This window comes from Arvicola amphibius, chromosome 18 (assembly GCF_903992535.2).
Source record: "Arvicola amphibius chromosome 18, mArvAmp1.2, whole genome shotgun sequence".
In the NCBI taxonomy this organism is placed as follows: domain Eukaryota; kingdom Metazoa; phylum Chordata; class Mammalia; order Rodentia; family Cricetidae; genus Arvicola; species Arvicola amphibius.
In genome coordinates, this window is record NC_052064.1 from 32,134,342 (window position 1) to 32,157,132 (window position 22,791).

The 22,791-nt window shown below is 45.5% G+C and overlaps 2 protein-coding genes across 4 annotated transcripts in view; one reads left to right on the plus strand and one right to left on the minus strand.

Annotated features, from left to right (window-relative positions):
• Positions 1-1,376, minus strand: part of Trak2 (trafficking kinesin protein 2) — a 56,120-nt gene extending 54,744 nt beyond the window's left edge. Inside the window, exon 1 of one of the 2 annotated variants that reach the window (XM_038315174.2) lies at positions 1,171-1,376. The gene's annotated coding sequence lies outside the window, so the exon portion shown is untranslated. Of the gene's footprint in view, positions 1-362; positions 606-1,170 lie in introns of those variants that run through there. The other variant, XM_038315173.2, reaches the window with a different exon arrangement.
• On the plus strand, positions 732-22,102 carry Stradb (STE20 related adaptor beta). Of its 2 annotated transcripts, XM_038315175.1 has the most exons (12): positions 732-966; positions 4,130-4,229; positions 6,598-6,678; positions 11,347-11,446; positions 14,776-14,897; positions 15,993-16,101; positions 17,998-18,121; positions 19,113-19,284; positions 19,561-19,665; positions 19,817-20,061; positions 20,695-20,737; positions 21,350-22,102. In XM_038315175.1, exons 2-12 carry the CDS (start codon positions 4,218-4,220, stop codon positions 21,497-21,499), a joined length of 1,263 nt encoding a protein of 420 aa, XP_038171103.1. In that variant the 5' UTR covers positions 732-966; positions 4,130-4,217; the 3' UTR covers positions 21,500-22,102. The 2 variants fall into 2 exon arrangements, with proteins under 2 accessions (XP_038171103.1, XP_038171104.1); XM_038315176.1 differs by lacking the exons at positions 732-966; positions 4,130-4,229; positions 6,598-6,678; positions 11,347-11,446 and adding an exon at positions 13,761-14,289.
• The last annotated feature ends 689 nt before the right edge of the window (positions 22,103-22,791 follow it).

The following is a 22,791-nucleotide window of genomic DNA, read 5'->3' on the forward strand; positions in this document are numbered from 1 at the left end:
AAAGCAAAGCCCAATACAGAAAGCTCTTTCTAGTGTTCTCTCCTCCCGTTCGCATCACAGATGGCCACCGAGAGCTTAAGGTTTATCGTCCAGACACTAAAGCCACTCATCCTCAAACGGCAGAGCTCCAGATGGGAGCTGTCTGGCAGAGGATGGGAAGCTGCCCATCTTCAGAGGTGCTGATGGGGGCGAATCCGGAGGCTAGAGCCCAGCGCCCATCACTTTGCACCGACTCTTGGGGTGCCTCTCCCATCTCGGGGCGTGGAACTCCCACGAGTGACCTCCGGGGACCGGAGGGACCCGGGGCAGAAAGGGAGAAGTTGACAAGGGCAAGTCCGAGTCGCGCGCGGGAGGTTACTCACGGCAATGGCCCGGCGTCCTCGCTGCTCCGCCCGCACCCGCTTAGGAGGAAGAAGCCCCTAATGCTGCCGCAGCCAGAGAGCAGCAGCCGAAGCTGCCACCGCCGCAGCTACCAGCCCGGGCGTGGCAGGGCACTGGCGGGCGGCTTCACCTCATCACTCGGCGACCTTGGATCTGCGGTGACGCCAGGTCAAAGGCAGCCCCCACCCAGCTAGGGAAGCTCGGGGACCCACTTTCCCAGCAGCCTTCGCGGCGCCAGCGCACGGCCCGACGGGAACTGTAGTTTTCTTTCCATCCCGCCTACAGCGCGGAGGCTCCACCTCCCCACCGAGCTGGAAGGTGGAGGCGCGGCGGGGCGGAGCGGCGGGCCCCGACCCCGTCGGGGTGGGGCGGATCCCGTCCCGGCCGGTTGCCCCGGGCTGGGACAGAGGTCCAGGCCAGCGGGCCTTGTCGCGATCGCGCTGCACTTCTGCGCCCTGAGGCCCGCGCTGGGAGCGGGCCTAGCGTTCTTGCCTCGTCGGTCCTCGAGGCAGGTCCCGGGGTTTGCACGCGTCGCAGCTCCTCAGCGCCCGCCGCCTGGAGCCGCTGGCCTTGGTCGCAGCCGGGGTAATGAGGGGAGGCAGGCGGGCGAGGGACGGTGCAGGGTGCCCGGGGTTGGGGGACAGGACAGGGTGCACGGCTCGGTAGGTGCACAGCGGAAACCTGCGAGGCCCGAGCTGGGCGAGCAGTGGCCGAAGTCACAGCGCACCGGGGTCGGGGTGCCCGGGTGTCCGCGGCGGTGCAGGGTGCAGGAGCCCAGCCGATTCTCACCTTTGGTGGTGCACGCAGGCCTGGCGACTTCCCAAGCCGAAGACACCCTCTGGCTCCAGCTCTGTCTGCTCGGAGACTTCGAAGGGACCTTTTCCAAAATTAAATGGCCCGGCGTCGTTTTGTTTTTAGTATTTACATGTGGTGTTGTGTTTCCCTGTCATGGGTTTGTTTGTGTCGAATATCTTTCCTCCAAACTTGATCACGATTTGTGACAGTACCTACAGGGCACGGTGTTTGGCACTCCGTAAATATTTGTTGAAACCCTGAGTCATGATACTAAGTTTGGAAAATTCTACTGAGCTGTGTGAATCGCTATAATCTTTGTTAAGGTTTTATGAAATTTCAAGATCACCTTGAAAATTACGGTAATTTTGAAGCTTCACAAAGAGAATTGGCAGGGTTTTTTTGTTGTTAGCATTTCCTGAAACAGTAGACCACTGAATGCCTAGATTAACTCAAAACCCAAGTCCTGTAAATACAAAGGCCCTTTGGGGTCCTTACGAGTGTTAACATTTCAAATGAAAGGCTATTGATATGCACATCTATGTTATGAAACAAATTAGATTATTTATAAAGCTTTATTGTAATAGCTTTTTAGGTACAACTGCATTTAGGAATACAGGCTTCTTAAATTTATATACATACATACTCATATATATTAAAGACAGGATCGCACTATGTAGGTAGCCCTGGCTGGCCTAGAACTCATAAGGATCTGCCTGCTTGTGCCTCTGCCTCTTCAATGCTGGAATTAAAAGCATGTTCCATTAAGCCTCAGCAAGCTCCCCCTCTCCCCCACTTTTTAAAAATTTTCTTTCTTTCTCTTTTTTAGCATTTAAAAATCATGGTGTAATAGTGAAAACTAACAGCAAATCTTTCGTTCAGTTCGTTTGTCAGGTACAACCGCTGTCTCGATCTCAAAATGTCTTGTAAAATTAACTGTTAGTAGTGTGGTCTATCCAAGGCGGGAAAGTCTGAGATTAAACCACCCCACAGAAGCAACAGTCCTAGGAGATTGTGACCTGAAACCCCCCCCCCCCCCCAGTGTTTTGTTGTTTAAAGCAGCCAACTCAGTAACAACTTGCTGATCCTGCGTGAAAAGGAAGGGCAGAATCACGCTTAACACAAAATGAAGTTAAGCACAGTCTTTCTGCCTCAGGTAAAGCCAGCAGCTAGAGGGCAGGGCACTGTGTGGATTCCTAGTGGGGTCTTCAGTGCTCAGCGCTGTCTGGCCCACAGTGCCTAAACCTGTGGTGTGAATGCAAACTTCCCGTGTGTGGTTTCTTTTACTATTTCGATATCTTCTTAGAATAGATTAATAAAAGTGAGCTTTTACTGGCTCACAAGTAAAATATTTTCACAGCTATTCAGATATTTTGTCTTAACTTGTTGCACTTGCTTTTTGTTTATTTGTATTTTTTTTTTTTTTCGAGACAGGGTTTCTCTGTAGCTTTGGAGCCTGTCCTGGAACTAGCTCTTGTAGACCAGGCTGGTCTCGAACTCAGAGAGATCCGCCTGCCTCTGCCTCCCGAGTGCTGGGATTAAAGGCGTGCGCCACCACCGCCCGGCTGTATTTTTTTTTTTTTTTTTTTGCTTCTTTGTTTTCTTGCTACAGGGTTTCTCCTAGTAGCTTTGGTTGTCCTGGAACTAGCTCTGTAGATCAGGCTGGCCTCCAGTTCAGAGATTTCCCCTGCCACTGCCTCCTGAGTGCTGGGATTAAAGGCCTGCACCACCCTCGCCTGGCCTGAGCTAGTCTTTTGCACACACAGATTGAGTTCAAGGCCAGTCTGGTCTACAAGAGCTAGTTCCAGGACAGGCTCCAAAACTTCAGAGAAACCCTGTCTCGAAAATAAACACGCACACACACACACACACACAAATAGCAATGTATACATTTATTGATCTCAGTCATACTGGAGGGTAGGTAGGCTGTGCAGGAATTGCTTCCTTAAACCGCCCCCGCCCTTCATAAATTAACAATGGTGCTTGCCTGGGGACAAAATAATCTTATATTTTCTACTCTCTCTTCCCCTTTCTCTACCTTTGGCTTATAGTGGATACCCTGCGAAAATCCACTTCTTCCCTCAGCAGTAAAATTGGATAATATTTCAAAACACTATGGTCTATAAACCCTTCCTTTTCTCATTCTTCTTAGCTATTTGTAGATACCTTGATCAAATATGGGATTTGACTAAAATGAGATAATGAAGCCCAGTTTCAAGAGACAATGTTTAGGAAGGAACAACCGCCACACATACTGCCCTCGCTATCTGAGAAGACCCAGAAGATCATGGTGGTGGTCTTGTAGCTCCTCGAATCTGAAGGCGTTACCGTGCTAAAATCCCGACTCTTGTTGAAAACGGACAGAAGTTGTTTGCATAATAATATACATAATTTTGTGTCTGTCAACACATTCTAAGTTGAATACAGTTGAGAATTAATAATAAAGGTTAAAAGAGTCAACCTATGAAAAACGTCTTTTTTTATGTGAAAACTAAGAAGTCTCTTTTTGAACGTGGCAGCAAGAACTAATTCATTTTAAGCCCAGGACGAGTCCTGCTTTGGATTTGTGACTCCTAGGCCCCAAATGAGGTAGTAGGCAGTTGATTGGTCAGCGTTCTTTGGAGATTCTCAAAGTTTACGTGTAAACGGAATCATTAAAGATCCAGAGGATTTGTTTGTAAGTGGCCCCACTTATATAAGGAGGGTCCGAAATTGCTTCTCTATATTGCATTTCTATTTATACAGGGTGGGAAAGGATAGGAGAGATGCAGTATCTTCAGGCTTTGGAGACAGTAAGAAGCTCTCTTTAGCTTTCTGCCTTTTGGGAGCCACGTCGGAACAAAGCTTACTAAAGACAGCTCAAGGGTGCCACTAGCCTAAACAGCTGATAAGTTACATCATCTAGTTTCTCCGAGAAGTGTATTTAATCTAAACAATTGTGCTTTTGTTTTTACAGTAGGATATATCGGCACCTTGAAGATAAAGAAGAACTCTTCTTTGAAATAGATGGGATTTTGTCACTTTCTGTGAACTAAAGCGATTCAATGTCTCTTTTGGTAAGTTTTGTTATAATGTTATACCACCGGAGTAGTTAGAGCAAGAACAAAGGACAGTCATTCAGGTTTAAGCTCTGGGATGTTTTGACCTGAATGATGTGTGGCCTTGAGAATGACTTAAACTCTCAATGAGTTTTGTCTTTTTCAAAGAGAGTTTCTCCTACACTTTCTTTTTAAATATACTCATTATTACAATTCTTTGTCCTGTTGGGGCAGCTGGCCCAATCCCTGCGTTCAGGGGCGTGGCTGCCCCAGCGGAGTAGCATACCCCTTAAATAGGATCGGGGCGCCGGAAGGAGCCCCGTTTGATTCTCCCCTGCGTACCTTCTGCTCCGCTGGACCCTTGGTTCTGTAAGTTTCCTTATTTTCCCTTGTATTAAAACTGATTTATTATAAAGGACTATCGTGGTTATTTCCCTAACCCCTATAACCGCTGGTACCTTTGCCGGTACATTGTCCCAAACCGAATTTTTCTCATTTATTTTTCTTAGAGTCTAGTCTTTTTGTTTTTTTTGTTTTTTTGAGACAAGGTTTCTCTGTAGCTTTGGAGCCTGTCCTGGAACTAGCTCTTGTAGACCAGGTTGGCCTCGAACTCACAGAGATCCACCTGCCCCACCGCCCGGTTTAGATTCTAGTCTTATCTCGTAAACTATGCATTATCTTTTAAAATTTCAAAGGATCCCTTTTATGAACTTCTATGTGTCCCAAGGCAGGTTAAGACAGGTAAGATAGCGTTTAAAATAAACCTTTGACTTAATCAGATAAAAAAATTTGGATTGTTGCATCATGTAAACTACAGATGAAATTTATTTATTTGTATATTAGATACGTGACATCTGTTTTAGATTAAGTAGCTTGGGGACTTTCTGTCATATACAATATAGTATTTGAAGAACGGTTTTGATATTAAGACAGTGATCCTGCTTTTTTAAAGAACGGTTTTGATATTAAGACAGTGATCCTGCTTTTTTAAAGAACGGTTTTGATATTAAGACAGTGATCCTGCTTTAAAATGGGGTGGGGGGCTTAGCAGGACGGGCAGTAGCTTCCTCATTTGCGTTTGCTCATGATTGCCAAAGATAAGAGCAAGTGTTCAGACTCTGTCTGCCGTCCTATCCTTCTAACCAGTCTGCAAGATAGGAAGTCGGGAGACTATAGTTACTTTGTGTAGAAAAGATACATTTGCTTTAAATGTGTGTATCTGGAAAATACATGCTTCGTTCTTTAAAGCAGGGTCCGCAGATACTTTGTAACAGGCCAGGAGATGTTACCAAGCTATGTCTTTTCCGCTCTGGCAGCTCCAAAGCAGCCGTGGGCAGTGCTGAAGCGGAAAACTAAAACCAACAAAACCCTGAACACACACCGACCATCCTTCGTTGACCCCTGTGCTAAAGGGGTTTTAGGATTTATAGTTTTACATCATTTTGCAAGTGAGGAAAGATAGGCAATGCCCTTTTCATCAGGTCCTTTATCTGAGTGATGAAGACTCTGAAATCCAGAGCACTAAATTCAGTGTAAAATAATTAGTAGATTGGCCTAGCTGAAAAATACTAGTTTGATTGTTGAGAAATTTTGGTATATTCTTAAAAAAACAGAATTTTATTTCTTTTAAGGAACTGACAGTCCGGTGTTGGCAGAAGGGGGTGGACTCTGAGACTCACTTGATGCTGTCTTTGAGTGCTCATACATGTGAGGGTTGATGTGGTGCTTGAAATCACTTATTATGAAAGTCTCATAGAATGTGCTTATACTTTCCTTTGGGCTTTTTTCTTCCTAAATAGGTCGGTATCATTTCACTAATTGTTGATGGAATAGACAACATGTAAATATTGTATTTCGTTATAGGTACTAGCTGATAGTAGAACCATGTGTTGATTTTCAGGAATATGTAAATTTTGGTAATAGAAGAAAGTCTCTTAATTTGCTTTGAGTCAAGAACTTTGCCACCTTAAGAAACAGGATTGGTTACACATATATCCAATGTGTTTATAATTAAATAAATGGTTTAATGTAGGAAAACATGGTTTCTACATTCAAGAAAATAATCTGAGGAAAAAAAATAAGAATTTTGACTACAGCAGAGTAATTTTTAGGTAAATATTCAGCTGATAATCTGTACCCAGATATTCAGGAAAGCTAAGACGAGCAGTTAGAATAACCTCAAGTGAAGGCAAGGAGCGGAGATGGCATTAAGTGCAAGTTTAAGAGAGTGATGCCAGCCTTCTGTGCACCCGGCTACTCTCTGCCCCATCGCATGACCACCTCCACCTGGGCTTCCAGTCCTGAAACCAGGTCTTTTCTGTATATGCAAGCCAGTGCCATGTGTGTGCCTTGCTTTTTACTCACCTAATGCCTCTCTGACTTCCAGGATTGTTTCTGTGCTTCACGAACTCGAGTCGAATCGCTCAGACCTGAAAAACAGTCTGAAACCAGTGTCCATCAATACTTGGTAAGCACGTGGCGGAGCACAGCTGTGTCCCTCCTGTGCCTTCTGCGATGCTCCTCATCCCGACAGCTCTGCTTTTCACTGTTTCTTCTCCGTGCTGGCCTCCCGGAGTCTGTAACTGACCTCCTAACCCGCCCTCTCCGGGCAGGGTCATCTATCCCTGGGGTTTCCGTGGCGGGTATTCTGAGAGGACCGCGGCGATCACCAGTCTGTCTCTTTCCTGTGCCCTGGGATTATCTACAGAATACATCCTGTTAGATTCCCCTGCCCCAGAGTTTCTACTGATTTGAGTGAAACTTTAATCTGCTCCCAAATCTCCCAGCCCCGTATGTCTCGCTCTGGTTAATGAAAGCCTGACTCTTACTCATGTGTGCTAAGAACCTTGGTGTCCTCTTCACGCTTGCTGCACCCGCCCCTCAAGAGCGGGAGCACAGCTGCTCACTCCTGTCCACCTGGCCTCTTGGAAAGAGAGTCACTGCCTGTGGTCCGTGCACACAGGCAGCCTCTCCCGCAGTACTCACGCCAGGCCCCCCCAGCACTGGCCCTACATGTCTGTTCATGCCACCTTAGCATGATGTAGAGACTCTCGATGGCACGGTATAGGACCAGTGTTCGAGTTTCCTCCTGGGTATATTCTCTCTGCTTGGAATACCATGGTTCCTGCCTTCCCCTAAAATTTCATCTCATCCCTCAAGAGTTGGTTCAGATTGCATATCTGTCAACACTTCTCCCTTAGATCCCTTTTTATTTCATAAGATAATTATTACTGCCTGGCCTTACAGCGACCGAGGTCTGTGTCTCTTCAACCATGATGTGACCCCCATGTGAGGGGCATCCCGTCTCACCCATCTTTGTCTCTCTGAAGCAGCAGCTGGCATATTAAGTAATATTTAAAGGGACACACTGGTAATGTGTGTCTGAAATCCTTACTCTGCGCACTCTTAATTTACGTCACAGTTTTTGCTACACAGTGAAATCTGCCGTGAAAAGTTTGTTGCAGCATGAGGTAATTCCAGTTACTTTTGCCTATAATTTTTCTCAGGACCAACGCTAGCCATTGTCATCTTTAGTCACCATCCTGTCCTCAAGGTGTAGTAGGAGGGTGGTTTCCAACCTTCCCTACCCTTCAGATTGGGGGGAGCTTTGTCCTGTGACTTCTCTCAGTGCCGTTATGAGACCCAAAACTGGAAATTTCCATGTTGGTATCCTTCAGACCTCATTTTAAATTAGACAAAAACCTTTAGTAAGGGAAACGGGGGTGTAATTTGAAGTCTCACGTGGAAAGAAGTGGAGAGGTTCTGTAATGTAAGCTGAGCCCGGCTGAAAACAGGTGCCTAGGGACTGGGAAAGGCGTCCTGGGCCCTCCCTGAGTCTCAGCTGAAGGACACTATCAAATGTTTCCTGTTGGTGGCTTGTCTCTTTTTGTCAGCCTGGATAAAATGTTGGTTTGAAAACATACAAATCTAAGTACTTTGACACCTGACATTTGTCTCCCATTATAAACTATAAAACTTCTAATTATGACTTTGTTTTCCATGACTTCCCTTAAGCCTAATGATACTAAAGATACGTTCGTCTAAACAGCATGGCTAATAAGAATATACCCTAGGTGTGCTGACTAAATCCAGTTTCTGACTCTGAGATAAAGAACAGACCTCGCTACATGGTTTAAAAACCAACCAGTGTACAGTCTCTGTTAATTCCACCTATTGGGAATAAGACCACTACCACAGTTTAAAGCCAAATTTGAAGGAAGCTTTAATAAATACTGGTTAGGTGGCTGGGCTCTGGCCAAGTCCATACCCAGTTTCCTGGGAAATGACCTTGAATCAAGGTTTATAAAAGCTTAAGTATTTTTCATCAGATCCAATCAGGGGCAAGAGCACATCCTGACACACCTCCAGCCTATATCCAATCAGGGGCAAGCATACATCCTGGCATGTTTCCTGCCTGGGAACCTCCCGCCCACAGGTGATCAAGCACGTCAGTGCAGACAGGTCAGACAGACTTGTTCAGGGAAGTGAAAACACTGGCTTGTTACCTTCCTGAACAACAATCTCCAGAATCTCAGGAACCATCTGCGTGAGCAAGAGCCTTGCCGATCAGAGGCATTTCTGTTTCATGGAGCTCTTACAATGTAACTTTGGCCCTCGATTTTCTGTCAGGCTTTTTTAGAGAGATCAACCAGATCTTTCTACCTTTTTTGTCTTGTTGTTTGTTTTGGTTTTTCAAGACAGGACTTCTTTGTGTAGCCCTGACTGTTCTGAAACTCCCTCTGTAGACCAAGCTGACCTCGAACTCACAGAGATCCACCTGCCTCTGCCTCCTGAGTGGCAGGATTAAAATCGTGCGCCACCACCGCCACCCAGCTCAGATTTTTCTTCTTAAATTAGGCCTTTTGCATCTTCAGGAAGTCATTAAAGAGCCTTCTGGGGTAAAGATGGTTGTGGCTTGAGTATGGAACATCCTGGTAGGCTCAGGTGTTTGAACACTTGGTCCTCAATTGGCGGTACTGGTCGCAACCTTTAGGAGGTAGAGCCCTAAGGATGATATATCACTGGGGATGGACCTTGAGGGTTTTATGCTCTGATCTCACTTCCTGGGTGAGCCGGCGTCCTGCTTCGGCGGCCCTGCTTTTGCTGCCACAGCTGACTATCCCTTTGGAGCTATAAGCCAAATAAAACCCTCTCTTCCCCAGTTTGCTTTCGTATTTTATCACAGCAGGAGATGAACCAGGACAGGAACCTGCTGTGGTTTTGCCCCTCAGTTCTCTGGTCATCACATCACTAAGAGAAGTGATGTTAGTTTGAGATGGTTCAGTCTCTGCGAACCATGCTGTTTTCTCGTGACCGCCATGACTTTTTCTTCATGTTCCATCTTTCAATTTGACCTCAGCTGCTCCTGGACAAATGCATCAAATTTGCTACTTTGCAGTATTCTACTTTTTGAAAATTGGGTCTGTTTCCAGGTATGGTGGCAAGGGTTGCCACAGGTTCAAGGCCAGACTGGGCTAGGGAGTGAGACCTTTCCTGGGGAGAAAAAGAAGGAAGGAAAAGCAAAGAGAAAGAAAACTGGATGAGGGCCGTAAGTACAGCTGCTCTTGGGTGAGCGCTTGGTGGTTCAGTACTCACACTGAACAGAGGTTGGTGTGGGAGGAGTCAAAGTTCACGGTCAGTTTGGGCCACAGCGCTAGACCCTGTCTCAAAAACAACCCTAGCTTTTGAATGCTTGCTTGTAACATCTGTACTCTGTCTTGCTTTAAGAAGACTGTTTTCCTTATGCAATAGATGGAGGGAATTAGAGGCAGGCTGGTTAGCTGATTTCAGCCCGTCATGCAGTAACATGACATTTTTCTTTCTTTTAAAAAAATTATTTTATGTGTGTGGGTGTTTAGTCTGCATGTATGTCAGTGTACAACATTCATGAAGTGCCCACAGAGGAGAGAAGAGAGCCTTGGATCCCTGGAACTGGAGTTACGGATAGTAGTGAGATGCTGTGTGTGTGTGTGTGTGTGTGTGTGTGTGTGTGTGTGTGTGTGTGTGTGCGTGCGCGCTGGGAATCGAACTTGGGGCCTCTAGCTCTAGCCGATGCCCCTGCCATTTTTTAAGTTATGAAAACAAACCTTGGTGCTTTGCGTCTCCAGCCTTCCTAACAGACCTACGGATTGGTAGCACTTCAAATTGTAAGGCACTGTTACACAGTCTTCCCTCTCTTGTGTGTTCCCTTCACGCCTGTCTATCCGAGTGCTTCCTGTTCTAAGTTGACTTATGGTGGCACCCCACCCTCACAAGGGGCTTATTTTCACTCGTGAGTTAGGATTTCTCTTCCACTGTGATTCCTCCTGGATACCATCCACCTCTATAGACGTTTAGGAGTTAGCACGATTCCTAGCACTTAGTAATGCCCTTTCCCCTCCTTGCCTCTCTGGGGGCTGTAACAAGATTCCTGCCACTTGCTAGTTCCTGTGAAGGCTTCCAAGTGTCCTCTGGAGTCCCGGTGTCCTTTAGGGGATCCTCGTTGCTATCGTATTATACCAGCAAGTTAGGCCCCTTCTTTCTGCTTTGTGTGTGATATTTCACCGGCCCTATATTTAGATGCAAACTTGACTCTGACTCCAAAGCACCCCGTGAGACCGCTTTGCTGTGGGGCACCTTCCGTCAGGAGGCCTGTACCCTGAGCTCCCATCTCCTTGGGCTTCTTTTTCCTTTTGACCTTGCTCTTCCTTCATTTTGTCACGTGAAGGACTTCCTCTGCTAACAGACGGTGATGTGGAAGTTGTTCTTGACTGTTGACACAGAGCACAAGCCTCGACTGAAGGCAGGAAGGCAAGCCTGGACTATCCCCTCCCACACACACACACACCCTCAATCCCCCCCCTCCCCCCGTCCTTGCAAGTCCTCCCTTATCTTTTATAGTTGTCATCTGGGAAACTGAGGTGGAAAGCATCTCTTGCTGTTTATAAATCTGCTTTTCCTGCCTCTCCCTATTCAGACTGAAATCTCTTTGACATCAGTCAGCGAGTGGTAAATTCCTCCTAGATCTTAAAACCACCTCTTCCAGTACCCTTCCTGATGACTGTCAATATTTCCTACTGGGATAGCGAGACCAAACTGGGGGCGGGGGGACTCATGATGTTTATCCTGTTTTATTTTCATCCTGAAAAAAATGCAGGTCGATGAGCCAGCCACTTCCTGGTCACCTCCATCTGCCAGAGCCAGTGACGCGATCCACTCCACCAATGCTTCTCACTATGAACTGCAAGTGGAAATAGGTAATGATGTGCACTTGACGGCACAGAGATTGTTTTGTGGGCATCTCTTTCTTTACTGTCACCTACGGCATAAGCTAGATTTTAACCGGGTCTGTAAGGTGAATCTAGTGCATTTTATCTAAAAATAATCTCATATTCTAGTTTTACCTTTCCACTGAAATACATTTAGAAAGAAAAGAGGACATTAGATAATCTAAGTACTTATTGTATCATTTTAAGGAAGCTTCTAGTTTTATGTGTTTAATTTTTACACGGTAGAAGTTTAAACCAAGTAATATAAGTCTTTTCAGTCATGACACTTAACCCAAATTACTTGCTGATTTATATTTTTATATAGTTTATATATTTTATAATTTTATATGATTTATTTTAATTTATTGGTTTTTCGAGACAGGGTTTCTCTATAGCTTTGGAGCCTGTCCTGGAACTAGCTCTTGTAGACCAGGCTGGCTTCGAACTCGCAGAGATCCGCCTGCCTCTGCCTCCCAAGTGCTGGGATTAAAGGTGTGCGCCATCACCGCCTGGCTTTATGATTTATATTTTAATCCAAATTTTCAGTTGTACAAATCATTCTTATTTAAGTACAGAACAAAATCAGTTTCTTTCTTATAGCTTTAAATTTGTGAAACATTTGCTCCGAACATTCAGGAGTATTTATTAATCACTAAAAACTGATGGCCGTATTGGGTGTGAGGATACACGAAAGCTCTATGACTTGAGGTCCATCCTCTCTGGCAGATGAATACATTGAATGGAGTGCTTTGGAGTACAGCTATATTAAAGGAACCCATCTGTTAAAGGGAGATACCTATCCCAAACTTTGGGGACTGATTTATAATTACTTGCGCCTTTTCTTTTTTTTTTTTTTTCTTTTTTCTTTTTTGGTTTTTCGAGACAGGGTTTCTCTGCAGCTTTAGAGCCTGTCCTGGAACTAGCTCTTGTAGACCAGGCTGGCCTCGAACTCGCAGAGATCCGCCTGTCTCTGCCTCCCGAGTGCTGGGATTAAAGGCGTGCGCCACCACCGCCCAGCCACTTGCGCCTTTTCATATGGTGATTATTTCCCTAATGTGGAGGATGGAAACCAATGAACTAATTTTAGTTCATCACCTAGGAGCAGAGCAGGGAAGATAGAGCATCAAACCAGCATCTCTGGGAGTCAATAAAATGGCAGAAAGGGGCTGACTTCTTAAGGGGGCCAGGGCTTTTATTTTTTATTATTTTATTTTATTTTAAATACAACCACAGAGAACAATCCTGGCTGTGTTAGGAAGTTTTAAACAATATTGCTAACTCACAGAATTGTTGGCCAGAAGAAAAGGCTTAGGAGAAACCAAAAGAAGCCGGGTAACCAGAATCAAAGCTGCAGACCAGAAGCAGCCTTGGCAGTGAGTTGCCACACGCTCAGGTCTTCCTGCCCTGACGCTGGGTCCTGCTGAGTAAACTCTGTGGCGGAAGGCTTGCTTCCCTGTGATCGGGTGAAACTTCAGACATGAGGAAAGGGATTAGGCAGTTTATGAACTGACACCTTATAGGCTCTGAGAAGTGAATGAGCCAAGATGTCACAGCGCTCATGTGTTGTTTATGAGTGTGCAGAAATAGTTGAGCCACATTAGGAAACAGTCTGGCAACTCATAAATTCAAATCTGTATTTACTGCATAATCTGGCATCTCGTGTACAGATATTTGCCAAAACGAAAGGAAAATGTCTCTTAAGGACCTGTGTAGGAAAGCTGGGGAAGCTTTATTTATGGTCACCAGACACCAAGGAACTCAAATAATACCCTTCACCCATGACTGCATAAAAATCCCTGTGATATAACTGTACAATATATTTTTGCTCAGCAGCAGGGGAAATTAGATACATGGAAGATGGGTGAATCTCAGAAGCATTATGCACGAAAGCCTCCATTTTTGGGTACCTTCTTTGTGACAAACCGCAGGCAGATCAGCACTTGCCAGGGACTGTAAGCAGAGGCTGGAGGTTGCCGAATGATGGTCCATTGTTTGCCTGTTTGACAAATACTATAGGTACACAGTGGTATGGTATATGGCTTTCATGGATCTTTCTCTAGCTTAAGCATCTTTTCATATGCCTATTTTTTTTTTTCAAGACAGGGTTTCTCTGCAGCTTTAGAGCCTGTCCTGGAACTAGCTCTTGTAGACCAGGCTGGCCTTGAACTCACAGAGATCCGCCTGCCTCTGCCTCCCGAGTGCTGGGATTAAAGGCGTGCGCCACCACCGCCCGGCTGCCTATTTTTTTTTTTTTTTACTGAATCGTTTACTGTCTTTTTGAACTATTTTCAATGGTTTATCATTTTCTTCGTTTTTATCTTTATATTTTACAAAATATATCCATACATAATATATTTTATATATTCATTTAAAAACAAGCATATTATTTATTTACACATGTATATTTTTTACACACACATACACTGCCTCCTGGCAAGAACATTTCAGTTCCCAAGTAAAATTTTAATAATGATAAAAGTGAACACAGAGCAAGTGGTTAGAGCCCGAATGTCTTACTGACACCCTGACCTCCGTCCAGTTTGTCGGGCATTGTGGTGCACTGACTTTACTCTGTGTGTGTGTGGAATGTCTTCCTCCAAGCTCTCATGGTGCCTTTCCATTGCCTGCTCCATAACCTCCTTTAAGACGTGGAGTCTGAGCCCCTCAAGCCAGTAGAAGATAAACGTGAGACTTGAGAACATACGGCATGCAACCCTTAGCGCAAAACCTGTCCAATAAGTTACGTAACTCTTTTAGTTACTCCAAAGACGTTTCCTTAAGACGGGTGACTGGAAAATCAAGGCGGGAACTCAAGCTGACTGGACGGGAAGGTAACAATGACGGAAGGAAAAGAATGTTTAATGTTTGACATAGGAGGAGTTGGGGGGCAAAATATGACCAAGATACACTTCTGAAATCCCCAAAGAATTAATGAAAAATGCCATTTTAAAAAGTCAAGGGGCACAGTGTGTTGAAGTAGGGTCATGTCTGGATCACGCTATCAGTAGGCAGTTTGAGCCATGGGGATCAAGGCCTGTGCTTCACCGTGGAGGACCGCTGACAGCCAGACCGTGCTGCCCGGAGATGGAGGCTCCCACCTTCCCCAGCTTGCAGGGTAGCTGGGAATGGCCCGGGTTGTCAGGTTGGTGAGTCTGGTGTTTAAGTTCTAGGCTGTCACTATGGTGCTGCGAGTGTTCGAGCCTTTTCATTTGCTTAGTGTATTTCAAAGAGCAGAGGGTTTTAAATTTTGCTGAAGTGCACAGCATCGACTTTTTTTCTGCTTTGATTGTTACCGTGGGCTTTGTGTCTGATTCCAGGAAGAGGATTTGACAACCTGACCTCTGTTCACCTCGCACGACACACTCCTACAGGAACACTGGTCACTGTAAAAATCACCAACCTGGAAAACTGCTCTGAGGAACGCCTGAAAGCTTTACAGGTAACGGTGTAAAGGCAGGAAGTGTTGGCTAAAATGTCTGCTTGTGGAGGCTGCATCTGTAAGAAATTTCATCCCCTGACTGATAGTTCTCTTCGAGAGAGTAGATTTAATAAAATCATGCAGTTACCAGATCGGGTAGAATACATGGAAGCAAGATGCATTACCTGATAGATCAAATATATTTGAACTTTGGTAGATACTGTGAATTCCTTCAAGGGAGTGACATATTTGATGCTACGTGGGAGACTGACAGCACCCTCAGCCAATCCAGTGACAAACGGCCGTACCGTAAAATAGAGACACAGGAAAACACGAAAGTTTATCTTCTATCATTTCAGCAAAATTATCCTCAGAATTGATCAATTTTAATAGGATCACATTGCAACATATAAAATTATTTTCTTGTTTTTAATAGATTTTTATGCAAAGGGGGGATTTTTTATTTTGCTGTCATCCCAACTTTTAAAATATGCATATTGTGATAAGGAGATGCCTTGCCACATAAAGCTGCTTATTCCATGACCTCATGACCCGAGTTTGATCCTTGGAGCTCACATGATGGATAGAGAAGACTGACCTGCAGGATGTCTTCTGGCCTCCAACTGTGCACTGTGTTATGTGCATGCCTTCCGCTAATCAATCAATAAATAAATAAGTAAATAAATGTGAAAACACTATATGTGCAGATAGATAGACCACACATACATACATACATACACTAGAAAAAGAAAAGGACAGGAGAAGCTATACTAGACTATTTATAGTGATTCTCTCCAGGATGTGGTGTTAGCAGTGACTTCCCAGTCTTTGTTTCTATGTGTTTTTAAGTATTTCTACAACAAAACCTTAAATCTTTACATATATTCTCTTTGGAGGCAGACTAAGTTCACATTCCTCTTTCACGGTGTGTTCTGGACATGTTTTCTAACGTTTTAAAAGCACCTTATAACGCACAAATCAGTGTTACGTATTTTTTGGAGCAGCCGTGAAATTTAGAAGCAAAGGCCGCCCTGCCCCCTGGAGTGTCAGCCGCAATCACCGCTACTGTGAAGAAAGGTGACTTTTAAATGTCTTCTCTCTTGTTGTTTATCCCAGAGAGCGGTGGTTCTGTCTCACTTTTTCCAACACCCCAATATCACAACGTACTGGACAGTGTTCACCGTGGGCAGCTGGCTTTGGGTGGTTTCTCCATTCATGTCCTATGGTAAGGAGATGGTCTTAAATAAAACAGCTGAGTCTTTAGCCTGGATGCTGTCATTGCAAACACGAGTCATAAATTTAGTGACTAACTCTGGGTTTTATAATGTATATTCATAATATATAAAATATTTGTATTTTTAGTTTTAAAACAAAACGGGTGTGGTGACCCCCGAAACCACCGCTGACTCTGAGTCCCACGCCTTGGCACACACTGCCCTCCCTCAGTGCTCTCTCCTCTCTTAGTAGAGAAGAGCTCTTCTTTTGCCAGCAGAAGTCATTTCCCACCCAAGCACCCGGTCCTTGTCTGCGAACATCCACGACGTCACTGTACCGTGAACATCCACGACGTCACTGTACTGTGAACATCCATGACGTCATTGTACTGTGAACGTCCATGACGTCACTGTACTGTGAACATCCACGACGTCACTGTACTGTGAACATCCATGACGTCACTGTACTGTGAACATCCATGATGTCACTGTATGCAAACATCCATGACGTCACTGTACAGCGAACATCCACGACGTCACTGTACTGTGGACATCTATGACGTCACTGTACAGCGAACATCCACGACGTCACTGTACTGTGAACATCCATGACGTCACTGTACAGCGAACATCCATGATGTCACTGTACAGCGAACATCCATGACGTCACTGTACTGTGAACATCCATGACGTCACTGTACAGCGAACATCCACGACGTCACTGTACTGTGGACATCCATGACGTCACTGTACAGCGAACATCCACGACGTCACTGTACTGTGAACATCCATGACGTCACTGTACAGCGAACATCCACGACGTCATTATACTGTGAACATCCATGATGTCACTGTATGCAAACATCCATGACGTCACTGTACAGCGAACATCCACGACGTCATTATACTGTGAACATCCATGATGTCACTGTATGCAAACATCCATGACGTCACTGTATGCAAACATCCATTACGTCATTGCACTGTGGACATTCATGATGTCACTATACAGCGGACATCCATGATGTCACTGTATATAAACATCCATGAAGTCACTGTACCGTGAACATCCATGACGTCACTGTACCGTGAACATCCATGATGTCACTGTACAGCGAACATCCATGACGTCATTGTACTGTGAACATCCATGATGTCACTGTATGCAAACATCCATGATGTCATTGTACCGTGGACATTCATGGTGTCACTATACAGTGGACATCAAAGATGTCACTGTACTGCGAACATCCATGTGTGGCCGGCTCTCTTACTTGTGCTCCTTGGAGGAGGTAATCATTTATGCTTCCTGTTTTGATATCCCGAGGTGCTTGGATGACCGCTTGTTCAGTACGTGTGCTGAACTCGTGAGGAAATGGATTCGGAGCTTTGGTCACTAGAGTAGCACTTGTGAATTACTTCTAGGTTCAAAATACGACGTACAGTACACATTTTTATTCAGCAATACTGAAAAATGTTCTCTTACCTTTCAAAAAGTCACTCTTGTATGTGTGGTGTGTGGTGTGTGTGTGTGTGTGTGACAGAATCATAAGCTGCTGGGGAACTGAGACAGGGGGATCACAAGTCAACGCCTACCCTGAGCTGCAGAATAAGTTCAAGGCCAACCTCAGCAGTTTAAATGAGATCCTACCTTAAAAACCCAAAAATGTATAGAGGGCTGGGGATGTAGCACAGCAGCGGTGTGTTTGCCCGGCATGCGCGAGGTCCTAGATCCAAGCCCCAGACCACATTGTGGTGGTGGCGGTGATGTTAATCCGTGAAGGATATGTTTCCCTGGGAAAATGTCTGGACTCGGAAGGCAGCACGTCTGTGCTTGTCTCCCCATGATTGAAAAGCGTATCTAGAATATTCCCAGCTTCCATCTGAGTGTCAGGGCTTTCTTCCAGGCTCGGCAAGTCAGCTCCTGAAGACGTGCTTCCCGGAAGGGATGAGCGAGGCCTTGATACGGAACATTCTCTTTGGAGCAGTGCGGGGGTTGAGCTACCTGCACCAGAGCGGCTGTATCCACAGGTACTGGCTGGTTCACCTCCACACCAGTGAAAGAGCTCGAGGTCATCAGGGAGAGCAGCTAAGTGTTAGGAAAAGGAGGGGTAAGACATTTATACACGGAAGTGGATGGAGGGACCAGCCGGTAACCCTGGTGCCTACCTCACGCCTGTTCACACTGCAGTAGCGTGCTGGTGTGGCACTTCCAGCGTGCTTGTCTTAGTGGGAGGCAGAGGCGCCGAAAACTCACACGCCCAGACTATCAGCTGGGATTTTGTTGTTCTTTTTGGGAAAACGATGAACTTCTTTCCCTGCTTTCCAGCTGATGTCACATTTCCGTGAGTTATAACAGCCCTTCCCCCGTCTGAAGGTCTCAGGCCTGAAGAGCACGTACCAAATGCCAGCTCCCCTGTGCCCTTCTGGACCTGTTTGTCACTGTAGACTAATTTTGGGTAGACGTGCTCGCCGTAACGCTGGGTGCTGTGCCGCTCGTTCCTCAGCGGCGTTCCGGCTGAGGATTCCAGACAGACTGGATTCAAATTGAGATTTGCTTCACCTCACCAGATTATTGGCTGTACCACTCCGTTAGTGTCCAGAGTTAGTGCTTTAGATGGACAAGTGAGGCGTGGACTATAGACAGTTAAAGGAACTTTAGCGTGGCGCACATCTAAAAATGATGTTATCCCCCCCATAGACGCTTCTCTTGTACTTCAGTTAACCCTAAATAATAATGGCATGCTTCCGTGCACCCTAAAATAGCCAAATTCATTTCTTAAAGAAGTCTCACAATTCCAAACTTGTTGCTTGTGATCCCCCTGTTCCCGTACTGTGTACGTACCTAAGGGACTTCCTTGACTCTTGGAAATGTCATGTATTTTACGTGCACACTGTCCAGTGCCATTTTATCCAGGGTGTTTGCTTTCCGAGGGAATGTAGGGATGTGTTCTCGCCAGACTTTTGTTCACTTTGCATGGGCCAGGTTCCTAGTACTTAGGACTGTTTCTTTTTGTTCTAGGAGTTTTAAAGCCAGCCATATCCTCATTTCTGGTGATGGCCTGGTGACCCTCTCTGGCCTGTCCCATCTGCATAGTTTGGTTAAGCACGGACAGAGGCATAGGGCTGTGTTTGATTTCCCACAGTTCAGCACGTCAGTGCAGCCGTGGCTGAGCCCAGAGCTACTGAGACAGGTCAGGTGTGGCTGTGGCATCGGGGTGTCTGTGCGTCTCACGTGTCTTTGAGTTTGGCTAGGGGACAGCTGTGCCCTTGTTTTTTGGTGAACGGCTGCCACAAGACCTTTTCTCTTTTCGAGACTGTGTTAGGGATCTTAAATTTTGAGGGCATCTGTTAGGCGGACCTTGATTTTGTGCTGGGGGGGCTCCTCCGTTGTTACCGTCCTTTGTCAAGAGGACACCGGTACGGCACTCTTTGCTATTCGTGCTAAGGCCTTCGTATTGTGTTCACAGGATTTACATGGATATGACGTGAAGTCGGATATTTACAGTGTTGGGATCACAGCGTGTGAACTAGCCAGTGGGCAGGTACCTTTCCAGGACATGCACAGGACTCAGGTAATGGAACTCCCTGAACTTAGCTTTGACAGCTTCCTTGGGTCTAGATGACTTCCGTTGAACATTTCGTTGTAGACTCTAGAGATCGACTGTCATTTTTATCTGAATGTTTCCCCTAGAAAGCATTTAAGAGTGTTCCCCTTCCTCCTAGATGCTGTTACAGAAACTGAAAGGTCCTCCGTATAGCCCGCTGGACATCGGTGGGTTTCCGCAGTCGGACTCCAGAATGAGAAATTCCCAGTCAGGGGTAGACTCCGGGATCGGAGAGAGCGTGCTGGTCTCGACCGGAACTCACACAGTCAACAGTGACCGGCTCCACACGCCAGCCACGAAAACGTTCTCTCCAGCCTTCTTTAGCATGGTGCAGCTGTGCTTACAACAAGACCCTGAGAAAAGGTAGCCTTGGTCATCTATAAACAGCACAAAACATGTGTGTTTCATATCCCAGAGTAGTTTTGTGATATTATCCTTCCCATAGAAGTCACATCTTTTAATCAAACACGTACCCTAAAGACTATCGGTGCTAAGAACAAGTCAGTGAGACGCAAGGATGAGGAACACGGGAGGAGTTCAAAATCACAGGCGTCGGGCATTGTTCGTAGCCACACTGTACCCAGTCAAGCTGCCTCCAGTGGTTCCTTAGCGTGTAAGGCACCGTTGCCATTGCTGCTCTACATAGGTTTGTAAACGCTGGTACGCTCCTGTTAGCATTTGAGAAGGACCTTCATCCTGGCAGGTTCCTTACAAATAGTTTGCATACCGTAAAAGTTGAGTATGGGTTAATACGAAGGTATCTCCAGAATTATTTCTTCTATCCGTCAAGGCTCTCGCTAAGAATTACTGCTCATCTATGCCCTTTATTCTGTCTAACTTTTTTTAGCATTTAGTTTGTCAGTTCTAAGCCTCATTTCTAATGTTATCATATACGCGGAAAAATCTATGTTCTAATATTAGATTTTATTTTCGCGGAAAAAAATCTACGTTCTAACATTAGATTTTATTTTCTAATAACTCTTTCAAAAATTTCAGGCCATCAGCAAGCGGTTTGCTGTCCCATGCATTCTTCAAGCAGGTGAGCTGATCTATTATTTATTGCCCATGGTCTTAAATATTTTAAGAAATTATTTTTGTTGACTTTGGAGAGTTTTTCTAATAACGTTCCTATAAAATAGAGTTAAAGCAAGAAAACATTTTAGTAGTTTAACTTATTTTATTGTTCGTGTGTGTTAACTTGGGTGTCGTGTTCATGCATGGTGGGGGTCAGAGGACAGCAGTTCTACCATGTGGATCCGTGTGGACCGCAGGTCTTCAGGTGTAGTGCGGATGCCATTAGCACCTTTGCCCGCTGAGCCATCTGCTGGCCCTAATGGTAGAATATCCGAACGAGTTTCATTCCTCAAAAACCAGAAGAGTAAAAGCAGCGTGTCATATTACAAATTCCATATTTCCATCAGCTGAAAACTGGTGTCTTTTGACTTACCTACAAATGATGACAGGGCAGAATAATTCTGATTAAAAATTAGTTTATTTGGCTTTTAAGTCTTTCTGTTTCCTGATTATCAGAATTGGGGGCATTTAAAGGAAGATAATTTTAAAATTTTATAATTTCTCTAAAGGTTATTTGTTGCTAATAAAGTCCGTGTTGAGTCTGTGCCCACATCACCATCCTAAGTTTCTGTAACAGATGAAAGAAGAGAGCCCGGACTCCATCCTCTCGCTGCTGCCTCCTGCTTACCACAGGCCGTCCTTGGCACCGCCGCCGCCGCCAGCGTCACCGTGGAGTGAGCCGGACTGCGAGTTTCCCGATGACACAGACCCAGACTGGGAATTCTAGGGTCGCCACCTCATGTCCTCTACACTTGACAGCTGCTCCTTGCTGCTTCTCTCCTGTCTTGCTGGGGACAATGCCAGATCTATACTTGAAAACACCGTTGGTGCACTGGAGACTCGCCCGCTCTGTTCACGCAGCACGCGCATCACCTCTGCTCAGATCGGAGCGCCTTCACGGTCCTTCACCACCAGCTGTACCTGGTGTCATCGTTCCTTCCTCTCTCTAAGCTGTGACGGGAACTTTCTGGATCTCAGTGTGATTTTTGAGCCAGCTAGTTTTCTTCTACCTTTTGCTGTCCTCTGGGGAATGAACCCTTCCTCCAAGGATGGTGCTTCCAAGAGCATCCTTTCTTCAGACTCTCTAGCTTTTTTTTTTTTTTTTTATTTTTGAGAAGGGAAACTATTTGTGCTGTCCCTGTTACATATGGTGACATCAAACTGAGCCTGGGCCTGGCTCCCATTAAATAGTCCACGTGAAACATGAAGAGAAGACACCGTCTGCATTTTGAATGGGGTGGGGACTGATGTACCACTTTTCTACCTGTGAAAATTATAGATCCCAAATTCATGCACCCTGTGGGAGCTCAATAAAGTTTATTAAACCGAACGTGTCTTTTATATATTCTGTGTGACTCAACAAAGCTAGAACACAGATTCTAATTTGGTTTGCCAAGAGAAGGTCTTTTTTTCAGACTTGAGTTATACAAGCTAATAATGTGTAGGCAATCTTGAGGAGACACTGAGACAGAGGGTGTTCTGGCCTTTCATGATTATTCCTGTAGTGGGGTAAACCGTGTGCTTGTTCGTGGCCTGGCCTCCTTAGCAGGAGCTGTTGTGTGTCAATCACTCTCCTGTAGTGGGGTAAACCGTTCGGTTTGTGGCATGGCCTCGTTAGCAGGAGGTGTTGTGTGTCAATCACTCCCCTGCTGCTGCGATAGAATACCGTGATCAAAAGTGGCATAAGGAAGAGCTGCAGAGGGCTAACTGTCCACCATAACAGGCATGCAGGCAGCAGGAGCAGAAAGAGACCGCATGTCAGCTCCACTCACAGGAAGAGACGGTGACGTGGAAGTGGAGCGAGTGTGTAAACTCTGAGCGCCCGCCCTCCCCCAGTCACGTTCTTCCTTGAGCGAGGCTCAGAGTTCTGAAAGTTCATTAACCTCCCAACAGCATCACCAACCCCAGCTAACTGCTCGGATACATGAGCCTATGAAGCACGTTTTCACCCCAAATAGCACGCTGTCTCAAAAATGGTGTCAGTTGTAATAAATTGGGGTCTATGTCCGTTGGTTTCTT

Excerpts from the sequence above, each read along its gene's own strand:
- Stradb (XM_038315175.1), top strand. Across the intron at positions 14,898-15,992 it reads AACGCCTGAAAGCTTTACAG|AGAGCGGTGGTTCTGTCTCA; the intron begins GTAACGGTGTAA and ends TGTTTATCCCAG. Across the intron at positions 18,122-19,112 it reads CAGAGCGGCTGTATCCACAG|GAGTTTTAAAGCCAGCCATA; the intron begins GTACTGGCTGGT and ends TTTTTGTTCTAG.